This window comes from Mytilus galloprovincialis, chromosome 1, assembly GCF_965363235.1.
Source record: "Mytilus galloprovincialis chromosome 1, xbMytGall1.hap1.1, whole genome shotgun sequence".
Taxonomy (NCBI): Eukaryota; Metazoa; Mollusca; class Bivalvia; order Mytilida; family Mytilidae; genus Mytilus; species Mytilus galloprovincialis.
This window is the reverse complement of record NC_134838.1, coordinates 61,470,892-61,498,001: the sequence shown is the minus strand read 5'-3', so window position 1 is coordinate 61,498,001 and position 27,110 is coordinate 61,470,892. Positions and strand designations below refer to the sequence as shown.

At 32.7% G+C, this 27,110-nt stretch overlaps 1 protein-coding gene across 2 annotated transcripts in view; it reads right to left on the bottom strand.

Annotated features, from left to right (window-relative positions):
- Positions 1 to 27,110, bottom strand: part of LOC143080576 (plexin-B1-like) — a 92,956-nt gene that overhangs the window by 64,048 nt on the left and 1,798 nt on the right. For both annotated transcript variants that reach the window (XM_076256482.1, XM_076256489.1), the window contains exons 2-3: positions 17,529 to 17,753; positions 5,599 to 5,820 (exon numbers count right to left, since the gene is read on the bottom strand). In XM_076256482.1, the coding sequence (XP_076112597.1) occupies positions 5,599 to 5,820; positions 17,529 to 17,753 (447 nt within the window). The remainder of the gene's footprint in view (positions 1 to 5,598; positions 5,821 to 17,528; positions 17,754 to 27,110) is intronic.

Here is a 27,110-nt window from a genome sequence, read left to right as displayed (position 1 = left end):
AATTTTTACCAACGTCATCCAACTGATGCTAATCGCCAACATTTTATTTTAACCCGACACAGGTACAATCGAACAAAACGGTTGGCGGTGACCAACTATAAGCGAACTATAGGTATTTGCCAAGTCTAATCCTTGAAAATTTTGGTCAGTATTATTAATGAAATGTTTATTGCCGGGCCGAACTTTTTTGTTCCTATTTTGAAAATGCTTTTTAATTTCATAATCAACAGGGGAATTTCCCTGATTTTTGGACAGAAGGCATCCTTATAACATTTCCAAAAAGTGGAGAATTATCCGACCCAAATAGTTACCGTCCTGTTATCCTAGTTAGTGTGATGTCAAATATTTTTACATCTATTTTGACTAACAGATTGATCAATTGGACCGATGACGAAGAAAAGCTTATTGACAATCATTTCGGATTTCGACGAGGCCGGTCAACTGTTGATGCCATATTCATTTTACATGGAATCATATCATACATATTACACCAGATGTCTAAAGTTTATTGTGCTTTTGTCGATTTCCGCAAAGCCTTTAATAATGTAATCGGAGAATTCTCTGGTACAAGTTGTTACAAAGTGGAGTCAGTTGGAAATTTATAACAATTATTAAAGCAGTATATAAAACCGTGAGTCTACGAATTTAAACCAAAGACGGCTTATCTGATGCGTTTGTAAATTTCCTTGGAGTGAAACAAGGGGAACCAATTTCTCCTTTACTGTTCCTATTTTTCATTAACGATATAATCAGTGATATACAAGTGGATAATAATGGTGACATATTCGAACTTAATGGTTACCTCATATATTTGATATTTTTTGCTGACGATACAGTTCTGCTACATGTAGCAAAGTCTCCCGATGCATTGCAAATTTTATTAGATAAACTGTCATTCTACTGCAGGAGATGGAATATAACTGTAAATACGAACAAAACAAAAATTGTTGTATTTCGAAATGGTTGGAAGCCCGTACCTGACCATTTTTATTTCGAAGGCCAAGAACTTGAAATCGTCAAATCATATATATACCTTGGTATGCAGTTACATTTCAATGGTAAATTTGTTCAAACTCAAAAAAGAATGACACAACAAGGAGCTAGAGCTCTATCATCTTTGATCAACTTTTATTTATCAAAAGAGTATTCATTCCAAGTCAACAGTGGTTTTTTTCCAATAGTATGGTTGGATCCGTTCTGAACTATGCTTCCGAGGTGTGGGGATTTCATCGGGCCAAGTAGAACATATTCATAATCTTTTTTACGATATATACTCAACTTGGGTAAAACTGTATCAATTTTGTTTTTATGTGGTGATCTCGGGCACTTCCCGATGTGTATGTCAAGGACATATACACTACAAAAGTCAAAAAGTCTGAAAAGACCAGTTTTTGTCTTGATTTGCATGAACTTTTACTCGACATTATCCAAAAGTATGACTTGTGTCTTAATTTTTCTTGACAAATTCTCATTAATATCAAATTTGTATGAAATTTACTCGACATATTCTCGACATTCTGAATATAGTCTTAAAATTTCTTGATAAATACTTGACATTTGAATACTGTCTTGAAATTTCTCGACATATTCTCGACATTCTTATTTTTTCTCAGTATGACTTGACATATTCTGAACATTTTGAATTGTGTCGTAAATTTACTAGACAGTTCTGAGTTTTACAATCATGACCAATATTCATGATATAACTTTAATCTTTATTTCTCTTTAGATAATATACTGTTGTTTCAAGTTACACTTCTTAAAACAAATATGAAAGTTGGGCATTTAAAATAATTGAAAATTTGGGTATCTTAATATTTTTACAAATGCAAATATGGCTATGAAATATAATGTATAAAATAAATTAAATGTGGGTGTGTTGATATAAAACTATTTAAATGTGGGTTTAAAAAAATACAAATTTAGATTCCTAAAGCTTATTAATTAAATGATTAAAACCAATCATACTGTAGACATATTTCATTCTACATTCATAATATTCAATGTTAATATGGTAAATAATTATTGTACAAAAATGTGGTTTATATAAATACCAAATTATGATAATATACAAATCATTCATTTAACACAAGAAAAATTTGTGTTATGTCATATGTTGGAATGTATATTAAGAATAACACATGGACAGGATATTCCCCATACAATTAAGGTATTCCACACCCCAGAATACACGCAACTGTCAAATAGAAATTACTGATTTACCTGTATGCAGCCATACAACTTATCAGTTGACCATTCCAAAGATTAAAAGAAATTTTAATAAAAAATGTTTTTGGGTTTTTCTAAAAAATGAATTAGGTTTTTGAATCCAGATGAGACCAAATTCTTTGACCTACACGAAAGCGCCCCTCCCCCTCCTTAAAAAAACAAAAAAAAACAATTAATTAAAAATTTTATAAAACAAAATCAAAATTAAACTACATGGAGGATTATTCAGGGTATTCCAACTTAGGTGCACAAAAAGAGTAACTTACTTTACCAAATTAATCCTTTATTGTTCAAAGTTTAGTTTAGCCATAATAAAAAGGAGTATATAACAGCAATAGGATGGCATAAACAGTGCAGAATAAGTCTGTACACATTTCAGTCGAAATTTATACTGTTGAGATAGTGTCAAGACATATTTAAGATAGTCAAGAATGTGTAGAGACATATTCAGACATTATTTAGAATGTCAAGAATATGTCAAGACATATTCAGACATTATTAAGAATGTCACGAATATGTCAAGACAGATCGAGACAAATTTGAGACAGTCAAGAATTGGTCGAGACTCATCAAGACTCTTATCAGATGATACAGGAAGTGTCAAGAAATTTTAAGACAATGTTAATACTGTCAAGACACGTGTCAAGAAAAATCAAGAACCTTATTAGACAAATTAGTACTATGTCAAGAATTTTTAGAAATTATACAGACAAATTAAGAATGTCGAGTAAAAATTCATGCAAATTCAGACAAAAACTGGTCTTTTCAGACTTTTTGACTTTTGTAGTGATAGAATTGTTAAATATTGGTTGCATTGAATTAAGGACCAACCAAATAGTGTGTATGGTGTATATAAAGTTTTATGTATTGATGCTTCTAATGGCAAAACAAATTGGGCATCCAATGTAGGATACCTTTTGTTTAGTTTAGGTTTGAATTATATATGGATTAACCAAGATTACATAAATGTGTCACTTGACCTTATTAAATCACGTATCAACGATTAATATTATCAAAGCTGGTATGCTAATATTAATGCTTGAGAAAAACTGTCTATCTATAAATGTTTTAAATTAGATTTTTGTATGGAGAATTATTTACAATATGATTTTAATACCAATATACTTACAAAACTACGTAGTGGAAGCTTGACATTATATTTCGAAATAGGTAGCTATGAAAATATTCTTTGAGATAATCGTATTTGTAGATGTTGTAAAATGAATAGTATTGAAGATGAATATCATTTTGTGTTGATTTGTCCTGCATATAGAACACTTAGATGTATGTGTTTGCCAAAGTATTATTGTTCATGGCCAAATACACGAAACCTTATTTTTTTGTTACAAGCTGGGTCAAAAAGCTTAACTAAGAAACTATGAAATTATCTTAAAGCTGCATGGAAACTAAGATCGCAAATTATCAGTTAATATGTTATACATGTTATAATAAATTAACTCTGTATTCTGCATTATTTAATTTATTTAATTGTTCTTTGTATTCTGTCATATTTGTCATATATGTATACCTTGTATTATGCAAAAGCAATGTTGTTGCTAATGCAAGAAAGATTCGATCATTCAAAATAGATTACAGTTGCATTTTGACACTCATGCAATATGTATTATGTTTTTGGTAAACTCTATACATGCTATAAGCTGTGTTGCTTTTGAATAAACTTCTTCAACAATTATCAATAAATTTAAAGTTATTCTTAACCTGTCAGACTAAATACTTTAGAGAAAACATGATGTCAAAATTTTTTCAACTGATGTTCAACTGTTTATTTACAAATTAATACTTTTGTATTGCTTCACTATATATGTCCAAAGCATTATTCTTCTGCCTTATATAATATTCACACAACAATTGTTTTTTTCATAACGCTATTGACTTGTTTCAAGTAATATTTTAAAGAAAACAATAGGGATTACATTGACTATAGTACTTAGAGAAAACAAATATATATACTGAATATAAACTATAAAAAAAAAACCATATATACCCTATGTCTTTATGATGTAAAATATTAGTCGCCAACTAGAAGACGAAATTGTGACAAAGACTACTGATATAATGATGTTTTAACATTTGTTATGTTTTGTAAACATTGATTGTTTATTGTAAATATATGTCCTTTATAAATTTAAAGTATATGTCTACACAAAACTAAATTATTTGTTTTATTATTTGTTTTATTTTTTTGTTGTTGAGGGATATATCTGGAAAAAATAGTTTGAAGGGGGTATATATATTGAACAAAATAATTTGAGGGGAGAGGGGGGACTTAAAAAAATAAGTTATGTTGAGCCTTTTTATTAGACTGTTTAAGACTGTTGATTATATTTATATATATTTTTTATTGATTTTAAATGTTGTAAAGAGTTGTGTTTTAAAAAGTATTAATAAATTCCAGAATAAACATATATCAATACATATATTATTTGCTTTGATATTTTGAAACAGTTTTAGAACAATATATTGCATTACAATATCCAAGGAAAAAAATATATTCAGCTATGAAGAATCATCAACCATAAAATCAATACTAAGAGATTGATAACTGAAACACACACAAAAATCTAAGAGATTGATAGCTAAAACACAAAAAAAAAACACTGTGCTTAATTTTATTGATGTTTAACGGAAATCAATTATCCCATGGGATTTTAAACATTTTATAAAGAACAATATTTATCCAATGGGATTTTTAAAATCTCATGGGATAAATATGGTCCAATGGGATTTTTTTTTTGACAACAAATATCCCATGGGACAACAAATATCCCATGGGACTACACTTATCCCATGGGACCCAATAAATCATATGGGATTTTACCGAAATCCAATCGGATAATGGTCAATCCCATGTGACTTTGACCTGTCCCATGTGATATTGAAAATCCCATGTTTTTCTTAATCAAATTGCAAGATATATTTGATAACAACATAAAAAAGTATGAATTTATTGAATCCCATGTAATTCCGTACATTTTGGTTCTATACATGACACTGTAGCTCTAGGGAGAGGCGGCGGCGGATTTGCAAATGAGTGTTTTGCAAATTAAAAGTAGCCAGTGTTAATTATCAAATAAACATCTATAGAAAACTGTAAACTAAAAACATCAGTATTTGTGAATCGTATAAAAACACATTTAGTGATCTGCAAAGGGGCAATGAATAGGACTTACTAATGGCTTTAACCATTGTCTGGGAGTCGACACAGGGTTCAACAAATTTGTTCTTATTTAAAACATTTTAGAAATATTATCTTTTCAACATTTTCGAAATTAGGAAACACAGTTTATAGACTGAATCGCCTAATTTGCTAATCAAAATACGTGTTGTTCACAATGATGCTTAACTTACCATTTATCTCAACGTAACACAGTTCAACAATCGGTCCGTGATCTTCTGCTCCTGTAGTATCGTAATAAATAACATATTGTCCTAGTTGATAACAAGGAATACTCTGAGTGATGTTTGGAAGATCTGTATCATTACCAGAATCTGCATAACAGAGGTATCCGTCAGGTGGAATTGTGGATGTGTTCGATACATACAGCTCAAATCCACTCATTCGTTTGGCGTCTTCAAAAGAAAAAATCAAATGTTATGCAAAAATCATAATCATTAATCATAATCCGGAAATAAAAAGAAATGACAAATAGGTTATATGTGAAAAGGTACGTTTAATATAATAAACAGCTGCGACATGCGACAGCGGCTTTTAATATTTTGCGTTTATCCTGGAAACTATAATAATAGATTTAAAACAACAAAAAGTGCAAATCTATAGTAAAGGTCCTCTTTGGGCAATTTTGGCTCTTCAGAGTTTTGTTGTTTTATTGGCTATTATCTTGATAACTTACAGTGAAATGCAGTGAAGTTTAGCACTTGATAGTTCATTGATAACATTCTGGCGTATCGTAAACAAACAACTTGTAACGTCTCATTTCATTGGCCGATAGATTCAAATACAAAAACAATGTAGTCAGTGTGCACGTGAATTGACACAGGTGACCGACAATGGAATGTACTATGTTACTACGAACGTAAAAACAAGGATTTGTTTAATTTACAAACCTTTGGTCAAAAGATTTAAATAAATCTTTTGTTTAACTTCAAATAGAGGGGTCGAAATATTATACTGATATTTTGTATTAAGTAATATTCTAAGTTCTTTATGCATAGCAGCAACTCAATTATCGTGTACCGCATAATGAGAAATATAAGGATAAAATAAAATGCATGTGCCGCTTTTATACAAATGAATATATGAACCACTTTTAATTTCTTTCATACTGACGACAGGTTATAATCCTAACAATGTCGTAGTTACTTATAATAAGTATCTCATAATACTGATCCATTACAATAATTAATGATGGGTTGCACTGACATTCCTCTTTTATTATTTTCATGCTATAAAACATACACACAGTAGCTAAGCGTACCATATACGGAGGAAATTGTCCCCCAAAATAACTTTAATCGTATCATTTGAGCACCTGAATGAATTCAGTGAAGGCATATTGTTGTAATAAATTGAAAAGTTACATCGACGATGATTATTCAGTTCTTTTGCATGTGTTGCACAAAATAATAAATTAATACTTGTGAGAAATGTCGTAGTTTACAAGGAACAATTCTCGTTTGAATTATTTTACATTGTCATTTCGGGGCCTTTTATGGCTGACTTTGCGGTGTGGGCTTTGCTCATTATTGAAAGCCGTACGGTGATCTATTATAGTTGTTAATTTCTGTGTTATTTTGTTCTCTTGTGGAGAGTTGTCTCATTGGCAATCATACCACATCTTCTTTATATATGTTTTTATAGTATACAAGATGTTATCCCGCAGTTAAGATTTGTCCACTTTTTAAGAACAAATCCGTAAAAATCGGACGCCCACCGGACAGAAGGGGTCAGAAGGGCAATCATACCACATCTTCTTTTTTAAATATAAATGTACTGTTTTCGATTTTAAATGGATGAACATTTATTTTTTAATTTTATACTGTAAGAATAGAGCTGCAAAACGTTGTTGAACTATTCGTTAACGTACATGTAGTATGTATTCGTATTTAAAATGAAATACAAAACGAAACATGTATGATAAACTGATAAACAAATATCAAGAAATTAAGGATGACTAAATGCATATACAAGAAGAAACCCACCTTTTTATCAAAACATTTTATGAATAAACACTTTTTTTTTTAAAACTATTGTTTCTATTTACATACCATGTTACATATTTACAATTATTATATACAATTTACGTTCGTTTTTCAACCGAGAATAGCAAAACCTCATGAAGTATATCGTTGGAGTTTATAAACTACATGTAATTTCCCTGTGCCATGGTTTGCCATCTGCCTTTTTTTTTAACAAAGCATGGTTGGTTACATGTTATGAATTTACTTACAATTTCGGAATTTTTTTTTCTCAAGTAAACGGAATCAGAAAAAAAAATCTCTATCCTGTGTCGAATACCTAAAACTTGTCAAAGAATATGAAAAGTGTTTAGAAAAGTACGGTTTCATTTTTCAAGTACAACGCTAATTCATCGAGTCCATGAGTGAAAGAAAAGGCAGGATGGGCAACGTGTGGGGAGGGGGAAGTCAATGAAAAAAATATGTGGATTGAGTTTTTTTTAGTTTTTCATTGAACTTTTGATGTCGTCCCTTGATCCAGAGGACACATTTGAATTAAATATTTCGATGTGAAAACTGTTAAGATTTTAAAGTTTAAAATTTTACTATCAATTGCAGAAAATTATAAAACCAATGAATTTCACATGCACATTTATAAAAGCTAGAATTGTGATTGCTTAATCAAGAACACAATCATGTACGCAAATACGACGATGGAAGCTTTAAACGACCTTGATCAGCTACGTGAATATTGATCAGTCCATTCAACGTTATATAGTACGTGTGTTCTATTTTCGCAGGTGTGAGGTCGAAGGTTTGAATTGATCAATGAAAACGATCGTTCCTTAAAGAGTTAATCTAATTATAAAGCTTGTTTGACTGATTACGTCGCAATACCTTTCGCTAAGCTTTACTGCATATGAGTATATCTATAGAGAAACATTTTCTTGCAAACTGGTATAGACAAGTACAGATATAATCAAAGTAGTGAAGTACTGATCATCGGATGACCGCAAATTCTTGTGGATGGTAACAAGCACTTGTCTCAGAAAAAAATCATATCTGTACCTGAAAGTGATGTTAATGTACACAGATATATTTCTTCTGAGACAAGTTCGTGCGTGGATGATGAATAAATATCCGGGAATTCAACCTCACCGTAATTACTATTATATTGTAGTGATACAAATTATATATTATTAATCTGTGATCTAAAAAAAATCTAAAGAAATAAATTTATAACAAGCGATAAGGAGTGTTATTTTGCACTTTATAATGTCCGTATTTATAGATCGGTTACCAGTCAAACACGAAAGCTACGTAAGTAGAAATCTCTTTTTTCTTTCATTGGGGTGGGGACGTGTGAGGAAACTGGAATTTCTCTTATTTTTTTTTCAAGTCTACAACTTGAAGAAGGAAAAACAATCAATACCCCCCTTTCCAAAAACCTAAAAATTTCAACCCTCCTCCCCCCAAAAAAGCCAACACCGGACAATTACACACAAACACACATACACACATTTTCAATACTTTTGTTCGTAATAACAAAATAAATCGTATTAAGTTTCTAAATGCATTATAAGTTTAAAGTATTGCGTCAGTAGTGGATCTAAAACTTCAAGTGTGGAAGTTGTTTGTGACTTCTCGAAATTAATTTGGATTTGCCGGTTATTGTCTCATTAATATTACCACAACTTCATTCGATATTAGCTTCAGATGAAAAATGTTCTGCTATTGAAATTGTTGAAACTAAAGATTCAGGTTTTAACAATTGAGGCGAGCGGAACCAGGCGTAAGAATTGATGCCTACGGATTTTGAAGACATCGCCATAACAATATACCGCAAATCTATAACTATGTAAAATTGAATGCACCTTTTCATTAAAAAAAATGATGAAATTAAAAGCTCCTTTTGTTTCTTCCTATCCCCCTTTTTGGGTTACAAATGACTGGTCCCTTATATGAGCCATTACCCTATCAAAGTCTGTTTTTTTCCCATTCTTGTGTGTCTATCTTGAGAATATATAAAGAGAAACTCGAACAGCTAAAATAATCAACAAGGCAAAATTAACATAAATGTACCTACTAGAAATTCGTGTATTAACTTCTTATAGAATTTTTTTAATGGTATACAGAAATTGACAATAATAATGCCTTACCTTGTTAAAATGAGCATAGAGCATGACATAAAAGAATTATTTCTTAAATTTAATAACTTTAACCGTATGTTCATTATTGTAGACCAGTCGATAAAAACAAAACGTTGCAATTCATATATTTTGACAATTTTTCAACAATATCAGATGTGATTTTTTACATCTTAAAACGAGTGACTAACATGCCAAGGTTTATCTCTTTTTAAATCTCAACCATTTTCAAAACGACAGCTAAACATTTGAGCCTGATTAACAATTACTCCGCAGAAGCAGTTCGGAATCAGTTATGACGCAGACAGTAATCATTCTTAATCGTAAGCATGTTCATTGACCATAACGACGATGAAAGCACATCATATAATGACGTTTCGACATCATATTATGAAGTAAACCAAACCACATCATATAAGATTACAAGCACATAATATAATGACACAACCACATCATATAAAGATGTTTGCACATAATATCAAGGTAACTGCACATCATATAGTGATATGTACACATCATATAAGTATATTTGCACATGATATACCGCATAGTCAGCTATAATAGGCCCCGATAAGACAATGTAAAACAATTCAAACGAGAAAACTAACGGCCTTATTTATGTAAAACACATAAACAAACGACAACCACTGAATTACAGGCTCCTGACTTGGGACAGGCACATACATAAATAATGTGGCGGGGTTAAACATGTTAGCGGGATCCCAACCCTCCCCCTAACCTGGGACAGTGGTATAACAGTAAAACATAAGAACGAACTATAAAAATCAGTTGAAAAAGGCTTAACTCATCAGATGGACAAAAATACAAGTGGACGTGACCGGGTACTTATACATCCCGACACAAAAAGACGCAATGAACAGATCTGAGAGTACTCGCAGTTATCTGACAGCTAGTTCAAAGCCACTAACAACTAATAAAAAAATCATACATCTAAGACTAAACTATCAATCCGTACGTATATTTGCAAATGATATAAGTATATTTGCACATGATATGAGTATATTTGCACATCATATAAGAATCTTTGCACACAATATAAGTACATTAATTTTGCACATCATATAAGACTGTTTGCGCATCATATAAGTACATGTGCACATCATATAAGTATATTTGCACATCATATAAGTATATATGCACATCATATAAGTATATTTGCACATCATATAAGTATATATGCACATCATATAAGTATATTTGCACATCATATGAGTATATATGCACATCATATAAGTATGTTTGCATATCATATAATTATTTTGCACATCATATTTGCACATCATATAAAGGTGTTTGCACATCATATGATGACAAGTGCACATCATATAAAGATAAATGCACATCATATAATGAAAATGGGCATAACAAGACAGTGTTTGCGTTCCATATAACAAGACAGTTTTGGCGTTCCATACAAATTTCCCGTTTCCATTTTCAATTGTATTAAAACCTCGCATGAGAGTACAAAGCTTCTACTGTGGTTTTTATTAAAAGTATTTTTTTCAATTTATCTAATACTTTATTTGACTATTTACAATGTATCTGTATTATTGGCGCAAATAAAAGATTTTTTTTAGCAAATGAAATGCCAATTGGCTAAAAAGCAATGAGCCAACATACATATATGATTGGCAATAAAATATCTGCGAGAATTCAAACTAACTGAAATCAACAATTGACTCCGTTTAATATTCATCAATTATCAATTACCAAAAGTGAAAAAATATAGACATTAACTCATATCTTTAAACTTAAAATATAGATGAACGAAATTAATCATAGTAACACGCAACATTTTCATTGATAGAAATTGCACAATGTATAATGGATTCGTCGTTCGATATACTATAGTGTTTCGTTTAGAGCAACGTTAATGCACTCTTGACGAAATTATCGATTTTGGGCAGGAGAGCTATTTGCAGTTGTACTATATAAATTTATTCGCTAGGCTAACAGAACGGTATTGAAATCATTTTGGTAATACTGTTGCAAAAGGTACATTTTAATAAATTGTAAATACATCAGAATGTATACGTCAATCCTTTTCTCTAAGAATTTCAACATAATTCAGTCAGTTAGTAAAAAATGCTGTACCATGCAGTATAATCTAGTTTTTACGGTCTTGATGTTTATGGTCGTATCTTTCTCAGACTTTAAATTGACAATTCCCTTGCATTAGCATGATTAACTTTCAGTAAGGTAATGACTATTTGATTACGAAAGGAGGGAGGGGAGGAGGATTTTGAAAGTCAACAACTTGGCCTGGTATGAACTGAAAATCACTGACTGTGGACAAGACCGGATGAAAATGAATATTCTGCAACATGAAATGCAGGATTTAAGGATAATAATATTTGTTGTTATTGTTTTTGTTGTTGGTGGTGTTGTTGTTATTGTTGTTGTTTGAATTTTGATTAAATGTTGCCATCACAATTCATAAGCCAACATATATCAGTGTGTGATATTTGTTGTAGTGATACATTTATACACAAACGTCGCCAATGCTATGCAATCTGTTTGTATAAATTTTAAAATTTGGGTACTATACCAAAAGTTCTTTTTTGATAAAAGAATATATCCAATATTAATAGAATGAAATTAAATTAAATCAAATTCGTTTATTGAATTAGCAAATAATTGTACTGACAGGCTTTGCAAATATATATCATTTTATTCTGGTATCGCCTAAGTTGGACCAAGGTATACAGAAAAACACATTAGTTTACATTACATTGCATATATGTACATTTGTTGAGGAAGCATTTTAAAAGTATAAATACCTGATCAAAACTAAACTAACAATTAAACATAAAAAGATCAAAAATATGAGTTTTTTACAACGGTATGATCAGTATAGCCGACAGGATAACATCAGAGAGAATCCAGTTTGTCATTTATAATTCTAATAAATTGGCACAATTTTCGAAGTTTAGATTTCTGTATTTGGTTCATAATAGCATTAAATTTTAAAACATTACAGTTCGTTAGGTATTTCTTGTCATTAAGTAGTGTTCTATCTGTCAAGAGACTGCTGCATTCCTTTACATAGTGGTATTCATCACCTATAGCAACTCTGCACAACGGACACTTTCTCTGTTCTCGGGTAATGTTTTGCCATCTACCATTTTCAATCGGCAGTTTATGATTCATTGTCCTAAACCGCGACATTGTTTACATCTTTATCATCAAGTACGTTAAGGTAGTGTTCGAAATTGTGTGATGTCTTGTATAGGCGATAATTCAGGGCTTTAGGCGAATCGTTTAACTTTCCTGACCATGACTGTGTAAACTGATCTTCTAGTCTTTGTTTAATTATCGATTTAATGTTAGGTGATGTGTTTTGGAATGACCATAAGTAAGAGAATCCACAATTGTCTAGAATACTTTTCATTTTGTCTAATGATCGCGATCGAAATGTTGTTTATTGTGCTAACTTGAAAAGGTATCTAAACATTACAGCAGCGAGCTTACTTTCTTTACCGGTAATTACCTTTGTCCAATAAGATACAATTCTAATTGTTATATCTATTTCTAGGGGATACCGACCCACTTCTCCATAAATGAAGCCGTTTTGAGTAGATGGCTTAAGATGTAAAAGTAGCTTAAAAAATTTAGTATATCAATGTTTTCGTAACCCCATATTTCGCATCCATATAGCAGAATAGGTTTTACCAGTAAGGCAAACAAATCTACATGGCATTTAATTGATAAATTGTGAATTCTTCCCTTCCTTAAAACTTTGTACATTGCATTTGTTGCTTTGTCATTTAGATGTTGTTTGCATTGTTTAAAGCTGTCGCTGTTTTGCTGAAAATAATTCCTAAGTAGTTAAGGTGTTTTACAGTTTCAATATGATGATTGTTGAATCGGAAAAGTGGATGGTTTGTAGTTCTCCTTTTGAAAAAAATAAGATTTTAGTTTTAGCAACATTTACTCGCATCTTCCAGGTTTCGCAATACTTTTTAAATTTGTTAAGTGCGTGTTGCAGTTGGTCAGGTGATTCTGCAATGATTACAGTGTCATCTGCGTAGAGAATTATGAATACTTTCATTAAAGTTCCAAGTTTTTCTTCTATATTGTTACTTATTGTGTTCATACCTAAAACATATTCCGAGATGAGATAGTCTTCTAGGTCATTCAAGTATAAAGAATATAAAAACGGTGACAAATTTTCTCCTTGTCTGATACCGATTTCACAAGCGAAAGGTTCACAAATTTGACCATTATAGCTCAAGCTGGATTTAATATTCTGGTACATGCTAAAAATAGTAATAAACATTTTCCCCTTTATATTGTTGTTCAGCATTTTAAACCATAAGAAATTACGATTAACCGTATCGAAGGCCTTTTCAAAGTCTACAAATGCGCAAAATAGTTTCTTTTTTGAGTGTTGTAAAACTTCAATTAGATAGTTCAGAAGAAACGCGCAATCAATTGTTGAGGAGTTTTCTCGGAAACCATTAATTTTTGATTTTCTTTAAGAAGAGATTTTTGTTCTGAGAATTTTTTAAGGCGTTCATTTAATACCACTGTAAAGACTTTTCCGAAACAGCTCACAATAGTTATTTGTCTGTAATTTTTGGGGTTGCGTTTGTCACCTTTGTTCTTGTGGACAGGTTTTATCATTCCTTGGACCCATTGTTTTGGGATTTTTCCGGAGTCGAAAACTAGGTTGAAAATTTTCACATATATGTCTATAAGAACATGAGCGGATGTTTTTAAATATTCATTAATCAGTTTGTCTTCGGCGCATGATTTGTTATTTTTCAGATGTTTCAGCGCTTTAAGAATTTCATGTTTTGTAATTCTGCTATTTAACTCATCGTTTATTTCTTCGTTGGAAATATTAATTTCAATGTGTTGCTCTTCTGTATCATCTATCAGATCACTGTTAAACTCTTTGAAATATGAGACCAATTTGTCGAAATCAATCTTAGGCTGAGCTGTACTTTTGTTTTCATTAAGAAGTCGCCAAAATTCCTTAGTCCTTTTGCTTTAGATCATCCATTTTCTTTCGGAAATCGCTTCTGTATTTCTTATGAGCTTTGTTCATTGTATTTTTATATCTCTTCTCGGCATCTGACACAAGTGCGCTGTGGAACGGTGACTTATTTTTATTTCGTTTCATCTTACGGAATTCTAACCTGGCGGCTTTGCAGTCATGGTCAAACCATGGTTTATTTTTTCTATGTTCTGACTTCTTTCCTGCACTGACTTTAAACCCAAAAATGTTTCCCGCTGAATTTATTTACACTTTGCCTATTTTACCTATTATCATATCTACTGTTTCTTGCGTCACTACTGTTGTGCCATCAATTTCAGAATTAATATTTTCTATTTCTGTAAGGTTCAAGCATTCTAGGAATTTGTTTGATTTTTCATTAGTCCAATTGTTTATTTTTTGTTCATTTGTTCTAGGATCATCGCTACATTTGGTGCTAACTTCTTGATCTGTTTGTTTCAGCGATATCTCGATTGGGGAATGAACATCTGAATAGAGACTTGAAAAATCAAGTACTTTAAAATCGGTAAAATTTTGAATAAGATCTGCGCTGCATACAGAAACAGTAATCAACAACGCTTGAATTACGGCATGTGAACTTTCCATCTATGTCACCTAGAGTTCTCCCATTCATGATGAAGAAGTTATTTCCCTTGCAAAATTCTAGTAGTTGATTTCCAAACCTATTCTTGTTTTTATCTCTACTGTTCCTTTTGCGAGAGAAGTCATACTGGTCTATATTGCAAACAGCAATTATTTTTTTTATATTTTCGATATCTATCGACATGAGATTCACTATCGGGAACACATATAAAATCATCCTCGGGCCCGCTTTTTGCGTTAAAATCACCAACAAGTAAACATTATGAAAACCTATGTGGTAGTTCAAATAATTCCATCTCAATTTCGTTTATTGCATCAATGGATGAATATGAAGTATATTCAGGGGGGTGTAAATAATTCCCAAAAGAATGGCATCTGATCTCTATATTTCTTTCGATATTTTACACCACAAAACAAATTTACTTTCAGTTTTGATATATTCAATATTATCTTTGAGATGGTTTTTGTACGCTACAGCTACCCCCCCCCCCCCGACCTTCTTTTGCCAATTTTATTTCTGTTTTTATAAATCAATTCATATCCATGTAATTGTATATCATCTATATCGTCTAGTTTTGTTTCTACAATGCCAGCAATATCCGTTTTATACAGCAGCTCCGTAAATTCAGGATATTTGAGTTTTTATTTAATTCCACAACAATTAATACAAGTAAGATTTAAATAATTTAACTGATCATTCTGATTTTTCGAGGACTGTCTCGACCCGTCCTACATCGGCGTGGTTTTCTCATTAATGGCGTCATTGTTTCCAGATTTCTGTCGGGACCTTTTAAAAGGGCGTTCATTTACAGTTTTGTTTCATACGAATTTTGTTGGGCTTGACGTAGTAGACCATCCCTATATTCAGTGCCGTTTGGTTTTGTGTCGAGTGATGTATGCGGTTTCCCATTGATATATAATTTATCTCTTACCAGTTTAACTTGTTTACCCTCATTCTTAGCCTTCTTCATTACAGGGTAAAGTTCTTTCCGTTTTCTTTCAATTTCAATCGGGAATTGTTCGCTTATCCCAAATTGTTTCCTTTCAGCTTGAATGTATTTTTAAGTACATCTTCAAACTCATCTCTATGGATAAATTTGGCTACAATAGGACGGGCTCCGTTCAGTCCGGGTTTTCAAAATCGATGAACGCTACCGAGATTAACTTTATACGGTATGTCCAGTTCGTTTAATAAAAAGTTCTGAATTTTCAATTGGCACGATTTTTCCCGCTGAAACGCTAACCCGGAGAATACTAGGTTATCGCTCATGCTTCTGCATTTTAGATCTAACACATCGGCTTTTAATTCCTTAATGGCTATGTTTGAGAATGTTCCAATATCCTCTCCTATCGTCTCCATCCTGTCTTTTATCTGAGATATCTCTTCAGCATTTGCTGAATATTTGTCAACTATAGTATGAACGATCTGACCCATTGTTTCAACACTTTCTTCAACTTTCCAATTTCGGTCTTGGATTTCGACAATTGTTTCCTCATTTGTCCTCGAGTCGTTCGTTATTGTTCAATCTAATTAAAATATTATAGATCTCTGATTTCGTTTTACTACATATGAGAAATTATAGATCTATATTTTAATTAGATTAGTTATTGCTATTGTTATGATAATTCGAGCATGCGACAGTTTGCCGTATAACTTCGTGCACTTTGATAGTTCACATTTACATTTAAAATGAATTTTGATTAAATGCTGCCATGACATTTCATAAGCCAACCTAAATCAGTGTTTGTTATTTGGTGTAGTGATATACACAAACGTCATCAATGATATCTGTTTGTATACATTGGGATATTTGGATAAAAAACAACAAATTTATTATTTTAATAAAAGGATATATTCAATAAAGTGCCCGTAAGTGTAATAATATTGGTGATACAAATGCTATTAAATAGGTCATAATGAAACATTTATAATTAACATTATACATTTATTTACAGGCTATAAGGACAATAGCAAGTTTATTGTCCATCGGGAACCCAACTATTTCCCGACGCGAATCAGAGAAAATGCTGACGAGAGGAGCAATACAGCTCCGATTAGCCAATAAGTGGCTTTTTAATATACAGAAAATAACTGGCATATATGACCACGTATGGTAATTCAAACAATAGGAACAGAAAGTACGAAAGAATGTTTGCTTCTAGTATGTCTTGTAAAATGACAGTCAACCAATTAATGGCTTTGGAAATATAAGCCGGATAATCATCATTTAAAGGGGAAATGTTTACTAAGAAGCACGCAGAAGTCTTTGGAGACGCGTCAGTTCAAACGATACAGGTAATACTGTTGTTTTTTCTTCTCGTTATTTCCCGCAAAAGATTATTAGCTATAATGGTACATAGTTACTTACATGCTTCTCTGTAGTATATTAATATATCTGTGATGTATGCAGCACCAAAAGAAATATTAAACATCCACCATGCAAACACAGTGTTATTGATGTCAGTATCCTTTGTATGTGTACACTTTGTCAGATCAAACTTATTTGATATTGGTGGGTTTATCGCATTTACTGCATAATTTTTGCCTCCATATAAAGAGCTTTGGTTAGCTGTGCCAAATGCAGTAAGGTTAACTGTAAAAAAAAAACAAAAAACAAAACATAACAAATGCAAAATAAATTGAAAAAAAAAACCAGAATACAAATCTGGTACAAATGTATATAGGCATGCTATTTTGAACACCAAAATAGCTGTGTTGTTTATGACAAAAAAATCTGTGCAAGCAAGCTGACCAAAAATTCTAACTTGAAAGACACACTCAATGCATTCTGCTGTAATAGAGGGTAAGATGAAATAATAGTTTACTGTTGTGGTTTTGTGTAGTTTGGGTTATTTATACATAGAAAGGACCTTCAACTGTTCAGAGAAGGCCTTATGCTGTGATGTGGTGATGATAATTATGATTGTTGATTATATGACTCTCTGTGGCGCAAATTGACTTGTATGTAGAAGAATTAAATTTTCACTCTTAAAAATGCCAAGTAGTATTTACGGCATACAACCACCACATGGTTAGCTGCATTGTCGGTCGGTACAAATACAAACCACTTTGAGAGAACTTGAAGTTTGTTTCTTATGCTAGAAAAAGGTTTAGTATTAGGCCGTTAGTTTTCTCGTTTGAATTGTTTTACATTTGTCATGTCGGGGCCTTTTTTAGCTGACTATGCAGTAAGATCTTTGCTCATTGTTGAAGACCGTACGGTGATAATTTCGATGTCATTTGGCTCGTGTGGAGAGTTGTCCCATTGGTAATCATACCACATCTTCTTTTTTATATATAGTTTGTACTATCTATTTTTAATTTTAGTTTCTTGTGTATATTTCGGAATTTAGTATGACGTCCATAATCACTGAACTAGTACACATTTTTGTTTCGGGGCCAGCTGAAGTATGCCACCGGGTGCGGGAGTTTTTCACTGCATTGACAGACCCATTGGTGGCATTCGGCCTGTTGTCTGTTCTTTAGATGGGTTGTTGTCTCTTGGACACATTCCCATTTCCATTCACAATATAACTATCTTATTTGTTCTATTTTACAATGTGATAATAGAATGTCCACATCAGTCATAGATTTGATATCATTATATGATCACATTAAATAATTTGTATTTAATATTAGCCTTGACAAATTGGCAAAATAGTCCTATAGATAGGTGCGTACTTCAGTTGCTATTTGAATTACCCTCAAATCAAATTTTGTCAACACATACATGTAGCCTTTATCAGGCGGAAACCTGGTTGAAATAGAACAAAATAATCGAAGCTCTTTGTTAGAGAAGACGATAAATGCTTACTGTAGTGTTTACTATAGTAACAAATTTTTTAAAAGTTAATAGAAACCCAAATAACGGAGTAAAAATCACAATCAAAATCACAGCATTATATACCATAAAAACGGAATACAATGAAATATCAATCTGCTTTTGCCGAGTATCTTTACTTTACACATCTGATGTGTTCCAACTTTTTAATATAATTTCTTCTGTATTTGTTGTAATTGCCAACAACGAAGTACATGTATTATATATCTTCTTTCTCTGGCTTGCATACCCAAGTGGACATTTGCAGAGTTCTAATTTTGACATTATTAACGACCTGGATTTTCTTGATGACACCCATAAAAACTTATATATGGTAGGGTGATTCGAATAGAACTGTCCATTGTAATGCGAATGAAACTATTCTGACCGTAAGTAAGCATTCAGTACGTAGTTTAAGAATGCAATTACATTTGTCATCAGAAGGAGCGTCAGACATAACGTTAAACGTGAAGCAGTCCTCGATTTCATATCGGGGCAGGAATGGTAGCCCGAAAAATTGTGACACTCATTTACCTTGATTTTCCTCTACCAGTTCTGAGCCAGATGAAAAGGACAACAATTTATTTGCAGGGGACAGCAGTTATATACATGTTGTAATTGACAATTCATAACATATGTACAACTGGCTAGCTGAAGAGGTTTATTATATATTATATATAAATTATATATAATTATATATAAATATACTAAATAAATAAATGATTTTGAAAATACGTTGAAGGTATAAAAAGTCAAGAGAATTCTGAATGTAATTAGGTTCTATCCGGGCACTCTGGTTCTAAACCTTGGTACCATCTGGGTTTGTTGGTTCTGAACCTTGGTTCTTTGGTTCGAAACCATGGTAACTGGTTCAACATCCGGGTTGTTTGGTTATAGCAACCCAACTTCTTGGTTCCATCTGGGTTCTATTCTAGATCATTCTAATGTTCCCGTTGAACGTGGAGAAGATAACCGCAAGTATCCGAATAAAAAGATAAAGTAGGTCAAAGACGCTAAAATTGTTTTATAACATTTCAGCATCGGCGTTAAAGGAAGCTGTAAGGTAGTTATCTTTTCTTTTAATTATTTTCATTAGGAAACTAGATAAAAATAAAGCATCGTATAGATTTTAAAAATAAACCGAAATATACAGTATATCGAACATCCTTTTATTTAATTGAGTCGTTCTGTTTTCATTTATTTTTCTTTACTCATCCCTTATTTCCGTTAATATTTCTAGAAGTTTTAAAACGACATGTCTTCAATTGGCCGACGATATGTGCATCTACCCACTTGACCAGTTAAAGACTTGCATATATATATTTGAATGATTGCATATTCATTTTCAAGTTCGACTGAATTTTATTTAATTGGCTTTGTAATAATGCCAGATTTGATAGAAATACATGTGAAGTATATGTACAAATCGCTTTGTTCAAAACAAAATGTTAAAAGACATATAAAAGAAAGAGATGATCAATTTAAGTTAGTAAGCTTTAAAATTAGTTGAAAAATAAGCTATAAAATATTACAAAAATGTATATGTACAATAAATTTGTCAAATTTGAGACTCCTTGTGAAGGGGATGCATATATTCATTCGGCCCAAAAAAAAAAGAAATCAAAATTAAGATTACATATTTTATAATAAAATTGTGTGTATGTGTGTTAATGACAGTGCAAGTATAGTGCTGATGAGTATTACCAGCACACTAGTCAGAACTTCTGTGTTGGTGCCATAGTGGAGAGGCATTAGGTGTTACCCTAGTCCGTCCTTCCCGAACATCCCAAAAAAATGAGTCCCGTTCTCCTAACTTTAGTTTGCCTCAACCAATATTGGGAAGTACTACAAAACTTATACACAATATAAAAAAGAAAATGTGGCATGAGTGTCAATGAGAACTCTCCACAAGAGACCAAATGACTCAGAAATTAACAACTATAGGTCACCATACGGCTTTCAACAATGAGCAAAGTCCATACACAGTAGTCAGCTATAAAAGGCTACGAAATGACAATGTAAAACCATTCAAACAAGAGAACTAACGGCCTAATTTATGTACAAAAAACAAATATGTAACACCTAAACAAACGACAAACACTGAATTACAGGTTCCAGACATGCGACAGGCACATACATACCGAATAAGGCGGGATCCCCACCATCCCCCTAACCTGGGACAATGCTTATTACCACACAACACAATAATCGTGCTACACAAAACTAACAAATATATCTTTATATATCTAAAATAGATATAAGATGTGGTATGAGTGCCAATCAGACAATTCCTCATTTAATTCAAACATATTATGCAAGTTGAGGCCAAAGGTCAAGCTCACATGAAGTTTCTATTGCCACTAGACTCATGCACCATCTAATGACAATACATCTACATGTCACATATTCAGAAGCAAGGTCAATTGAAAATTATATTTTGAGGTCAAGGTAATATACACACTGTATCCTGATAACACACCCAACGTGCATAGGTCAAGAGTCAAAAAGTTATATTTTGTTCAATAGTTCCATGTCAAAAATATACACAACAGTCATCATGGTACACATAACAATGTCTTCTGTCATGATGCACTGCACATGCCAAATACAGAAAACTTAGGTCAGAGACAGTAACACAAGACATATGACTAAACTCAATGGAACGGTTCTTGTATTGCAGGTCACTACAATTGCCTTCAACATAGAACATAAACTCTCGCAACACGGCAAAATTAAAACCGTCTTTTACAAAAGTTTATCAGGATTGTTTGCAACGATTATCTTACCAAAGTCTCCTAAATACATAAACGATCTCAAAACTTGTTTTTAGCATTATTATTCATGACAGCATTATTGTTCAACCGCTAGCTTTATACAGAAAATCGCCGACAAATAATGTGTAAATTTGAGTAAAATCGTATCTGACAAAAACAACATTAAAAACAAAATGGCTGACATGAGAAGAAAATTCTAATATCGGATCCGATTCCGGAAGCGGATATGGGTAATTCCGGGTTTTGGCGATCTTTGAACTTTTAAAAAAATCAGACAGATGACAAAATACATCTTTACATGATCAATAAATATAAACACTAGAATTGAAAACCAAAAGATATATGTAAAAAAATGAAAAAACAGAAAATATTTTGTACTGAAAATGTGAGAAACGTACATTTAAATACAATGATGATGAAGTAGACCAGAATATAATGGTGCAACAGTGCCAGCGTTCTGAAGATCCATAGGTATCCATAGGAAACTCATATTTACTTTTTGACAAATTTTAATGTCAAAGTCCAATACAATGTGAGTCTTTGTGACAGCTGGGAACAGTATATCTAACAATATATATGGTCCTGGTGACAGTATAAATTTTATCAGTAATAAATGTTGGTAAAGCAAGTTAGATGCTTTTAAAGTGTAAACATATTACTAAATGGGTATTTTTTTCTCAATTTTGATGGGTCAGTTAAAATAGCTGGAAGTTTCTTATTTTACTCATATAGTGCAACTAGATTATATGATACCTGAATGTAAGCAAATTATATATATTTGGAGTCCTTTGGGGCACTCTACCCCCTTCTGTTTGATAACTTTGAAACGGATGAGATCCCCACCTCTCAACCATATACATTCATATATGGGACTATATAACTAATCAAATGAAATATAGGTGAAGTCCCAAGGGTCACCCATCACCTTCTGCTTCAGAACTTGGAAACAGTCGAGATCCTCACCCCTCAACCATATTTATACCCCCGCTTTAAAAAAGGGGGGGTATACTGTTTTACCTCTGTCTGTCAGTCCGTCCGTCAGTCCGTCGTACCGTCCATCAGTCCGTCAGTCAGTCCGTCCCATGAAACTTTCGTCACATTTTTCTCAGGAACTACACATCCACCCTTTCTGTAATTTGGTATCAACATTTATATATGTCAGCCATACCGTGTGATGCGTTTTCAGATTCATCACTTGACAACTTCCTGTTTACCGAACACTTGTCTGATTTTACACATGACAGCCAAGTTGAAAATTTTCGTCACATTTTTCTCAGGAACTACAATACAAGGATTTCTGAAATTTGGTTTCAGGATTTATATAAGTCAGCTATACCGTGTGATGCGTTTTCAGATTCATCACTCGACAACTTCCTGTTTACCGAACAATGTATGATTTTACACATGATAGCCAAGTTGAAAATTTTCGTCATATTTTTCTCAGGAACTACAATACAAGGATTTCTGAAATTTGGTTTCAGGATTTTTATAAGTCAGCTATACCGTGTGATGCGTTTTCAGATTCATCACTCGACAACTTCCTGTTTACCGAACACTTGCATATTTTTACACTATTAATATTATCCACTTGCGGCGGGGGTATCATCAGTGAGCAGTAGCTCGCAGTTTCACTTGTTATTCATGTATGGGACAATATAACCAATCAAATGAAATACAGGGGGGTCCCTTGGGTCACACCCCCCCCCCCCACTCCTGTTTGGGAACTTTGAAACATTCGAGATCCCAACCCCTAAACCATATATATTCATGTATGGGACAATATAATATATATATATAAATCAAATGAAATATAGGGGGAGCCCCTGTGGGTCATCCCATCCCTCCTGTTTGAGAACTTGGAAATGGTCGAGATCCCCACTCCTAAACCATATATATTCATGTATGGGACAATATAACAAATCACATGAAATAAGGTGGAGTTCGTGGGGCCACTCTTCCCCTTCCTGTTTGAGAATTTGAAAACGGTTGAGATCCCCTCCATAAACCATATATATTCATGTATTGGACAATATAACAAATCAAAAGAATTATAGGGGGAGTCCCTATGGTCACTGCACCCTCATGTTTCAGAACTTGGCAACAGTCGATATCCTCACCAAGTAACCATATATACTCATGTATGGGACTAAATAACAAATCAAATAAAATATAGGGGAAGTCCCTGCGGTCACCCCACCCCTCCTGTTGTTTGAGAACTTGGAAACAGTCGAGATCCTAACCTTAAATTAAACCATAGAATGAAATTCATAACAGTGTGGCTGTGGCCATTGGTTGACACATTAAATTCATCCATTGACTGGGACAATTTACGTGAACGCTTGTCTGTAACGACCACTGTTCACGACGTACCTACGATAGACATTTAAACTGTGGGGTCACCAAAGGTTTCTTAACGCCTTTAATTATAAAATAATTCGAAAAATTAATCAGTAATAACCTTTTATGTTTTGATTTATATAATTGATATAAATCAAAACATCGTGTTATTCCTGATTAATTTTTCGAATTACTTTATTAAGGTGTTGAGAACCTTTGGTGACCCCATAGTTTAAGTGTCTTTAAAAAGTACATAGTGAGCAGTGGTCGTTACATACAAACGTTCACCTAAATTGTCCCAGTCAATGGATGAATTTAATGTGTCAATCAATGGCCACAGCCACACTGTTTTGAATTTTATTCTATATTTTCATGTATGGGACAAAAGAACAAATCAAATGAAATATAGGGAGAGTCCTAAGGGTCACCCTACCCAATCCTGTTTGATAACTTGGAAACAGATGAGATCCCCACCCCTCAACCATATATATTCATGTATTGTACAATATATAAAATCAAATGAAATATAGGAGGAAGTCACTGGGGTCCCCCACCCCTAAACCATATATATTCATGTATGGGACAATATAAAAAATCAAATGAAAAATAGGGTAGTCCCTAGGGTCACTCACAACCTCTTGTGTGTGTTTTGAGAGCTTGTAAAAGATTGAGATACCAACTCCTAAACCATATTCATTTCTGTTTGTCATTTCAAAAAGATTGAATGACATACAAGGTCAATCTCATAGTCGTCACATGTGCATATCACTTTGCTAGACCTAACACCTGTCATTTTATTCCAAACTTAGACATCATGGACTTGGGTTGAAGGTGGGAGTCATTTACATTTACTATTGACAGGTCAGTCAAACCTCACTATTGATCCCTGTAGTAGTAAACATTTGTCTGATTTGTGTCTCATAACTTTTGTACTGTAGAACACAAACTCAGTTTTCTTTCCAGGGAAGCAAGTCCATTCATACTTTTACAAGCTCGTACTAAAGTCAACTTGAAATACTAACAGTCAACTAATACGAACAATTACGATCAACTAGAAAAACTGCAATCATTGCGAATTTGTACCACTGCTGACTCGAGACTCATGACCATGAAAAAAAATATATACTTGATATATACGTTGCTATTGAAAACCTTAATAAAATATGAATTATTTGCCTTTATTAATTAATAATTCATTAAATGAACATAAATGTACAATTATATATGAATGTTTAATGTTTGTTCTTTTAAATCTTTAAAAAAAAATTTGAAGCAACATTGCCAGTTTTCATAATTATGTTTGCCTTGATTTTTCTTTTAAGTAATAATATTTTTTTGTTTGTCTATTTCGATATTAACCATGTTAACATTGCTCCAGTTACTTCTGGTGTCCCACAGGGAACAGTTCTGGGTCCAGTTCTATTCCTGGTATATATTTACGACCTACCAGAATATTTGAAATCCAGTAAACTCAGACTGTTCGCAGACGACAGCATCATATACAAAAGCATCAAATCTCAGGAAGATTGTGATAGCCTTCAGGAAGATCTTGATGCTGCTGCAAAGTGGGAAGAAGACTGGCTGATGGCTTTCCATCCAGACAAATGTACAGTTCTCACTGCCTCAAACAAGAAAAATACCATCAAACACGACTACATCCTTCACGGCCACACTCTAGAATCTGTCTCCGCCGCAAAATATCTTGGAGTAACACTTCAATCAGACTTAAAATGGACACAGCATACAAATAACATCATTGGTAATGCTAATAAAAGCCTAGGCTTTCTAAAAAGAAATCTGAAAACACCCATTACAAACATTAAGTCTTAGGCATATCTATCACTTGTCTGACCTAAACTAGAATATGCTTGTTCGGTCTGGAACCCTCTTACTGCTGAACAGTTCAATAAACTTGAGATGGTTCAACGTCGGGCTGCTAGATATGCCTGTAATCGTTATCACAACACCAGTAGCGTTACAGACATGCTCAATACTTTAAATTGGCCTACCTTACAACAACGCAGACTTAAAACAAGACTTATAATGTTTTATAAAATTTTTCATCATATTGTCGCTGTACCATCAACTTTACTCATACCAACAGACAATAGAACCCGACAATTTCATCCACAAACTTACAGACACATACTTACATTTAAAGATTGTTACAAATATTCATTTTTCCCGTATACTATTACACAATGGAATGTACTACCTCCAAAGGTAGTACTTTCTCACACTCTAAATATTTTTAGAGAACAGTTGACACCTACTGTTCTCTACAATATAGAACAGTAAACCTAGCAGTTATGTAAATTGTTTTAACCACATGTCATGTTAGTATTTGTTTATTTTTTGGCACTTTTATTTTGTAAATATTTATTTATTATTATCCTACGCATGCGCAGCAGTTAGTAATCATAAGAAATCTGATGGATAACTGGATACCATAAGAAGAAGAACAGGCTATAACAGCGTGACCTATAATAGAATCAAATAGCCACACTTAAATTTCGCCATTGCATCATCACTGCATATAGAATTAGTTAGTTTAACCATATGATCGAAAACAATGAACTTAGCAGGTTGTTTACACTGGCAACGATCGATAGGATCAAACACCATTTTCGACATGATTAGTTCATGTAAGCATTAATTTTGTTACAGGTACGAAATTCTAGTGATATTTGGCATATAACATTAAACCGGTCATGGGCTATGATTGTGAATTATGTTTGCGGTTTTCTTGACATACATTGTGACCTGTTATCGTATTCATTTTATATGAGAAAACTATCGCAGTTTTATTAGAAAAATATATCGCATTCATAAATTTTTGATATTAAAATCACATCGCGACTATATTAGAATAATATCGCATTGATATAATACAATATAGCAGTATAATTGAATTATATGTGATTTTGGCTTAAAAGTCAGAAAACAATTGAATTCATCGAAATTGCATTCCACTAACTTTGCCACATGATATTTATTGAATGTGTACATCTACAAAAGA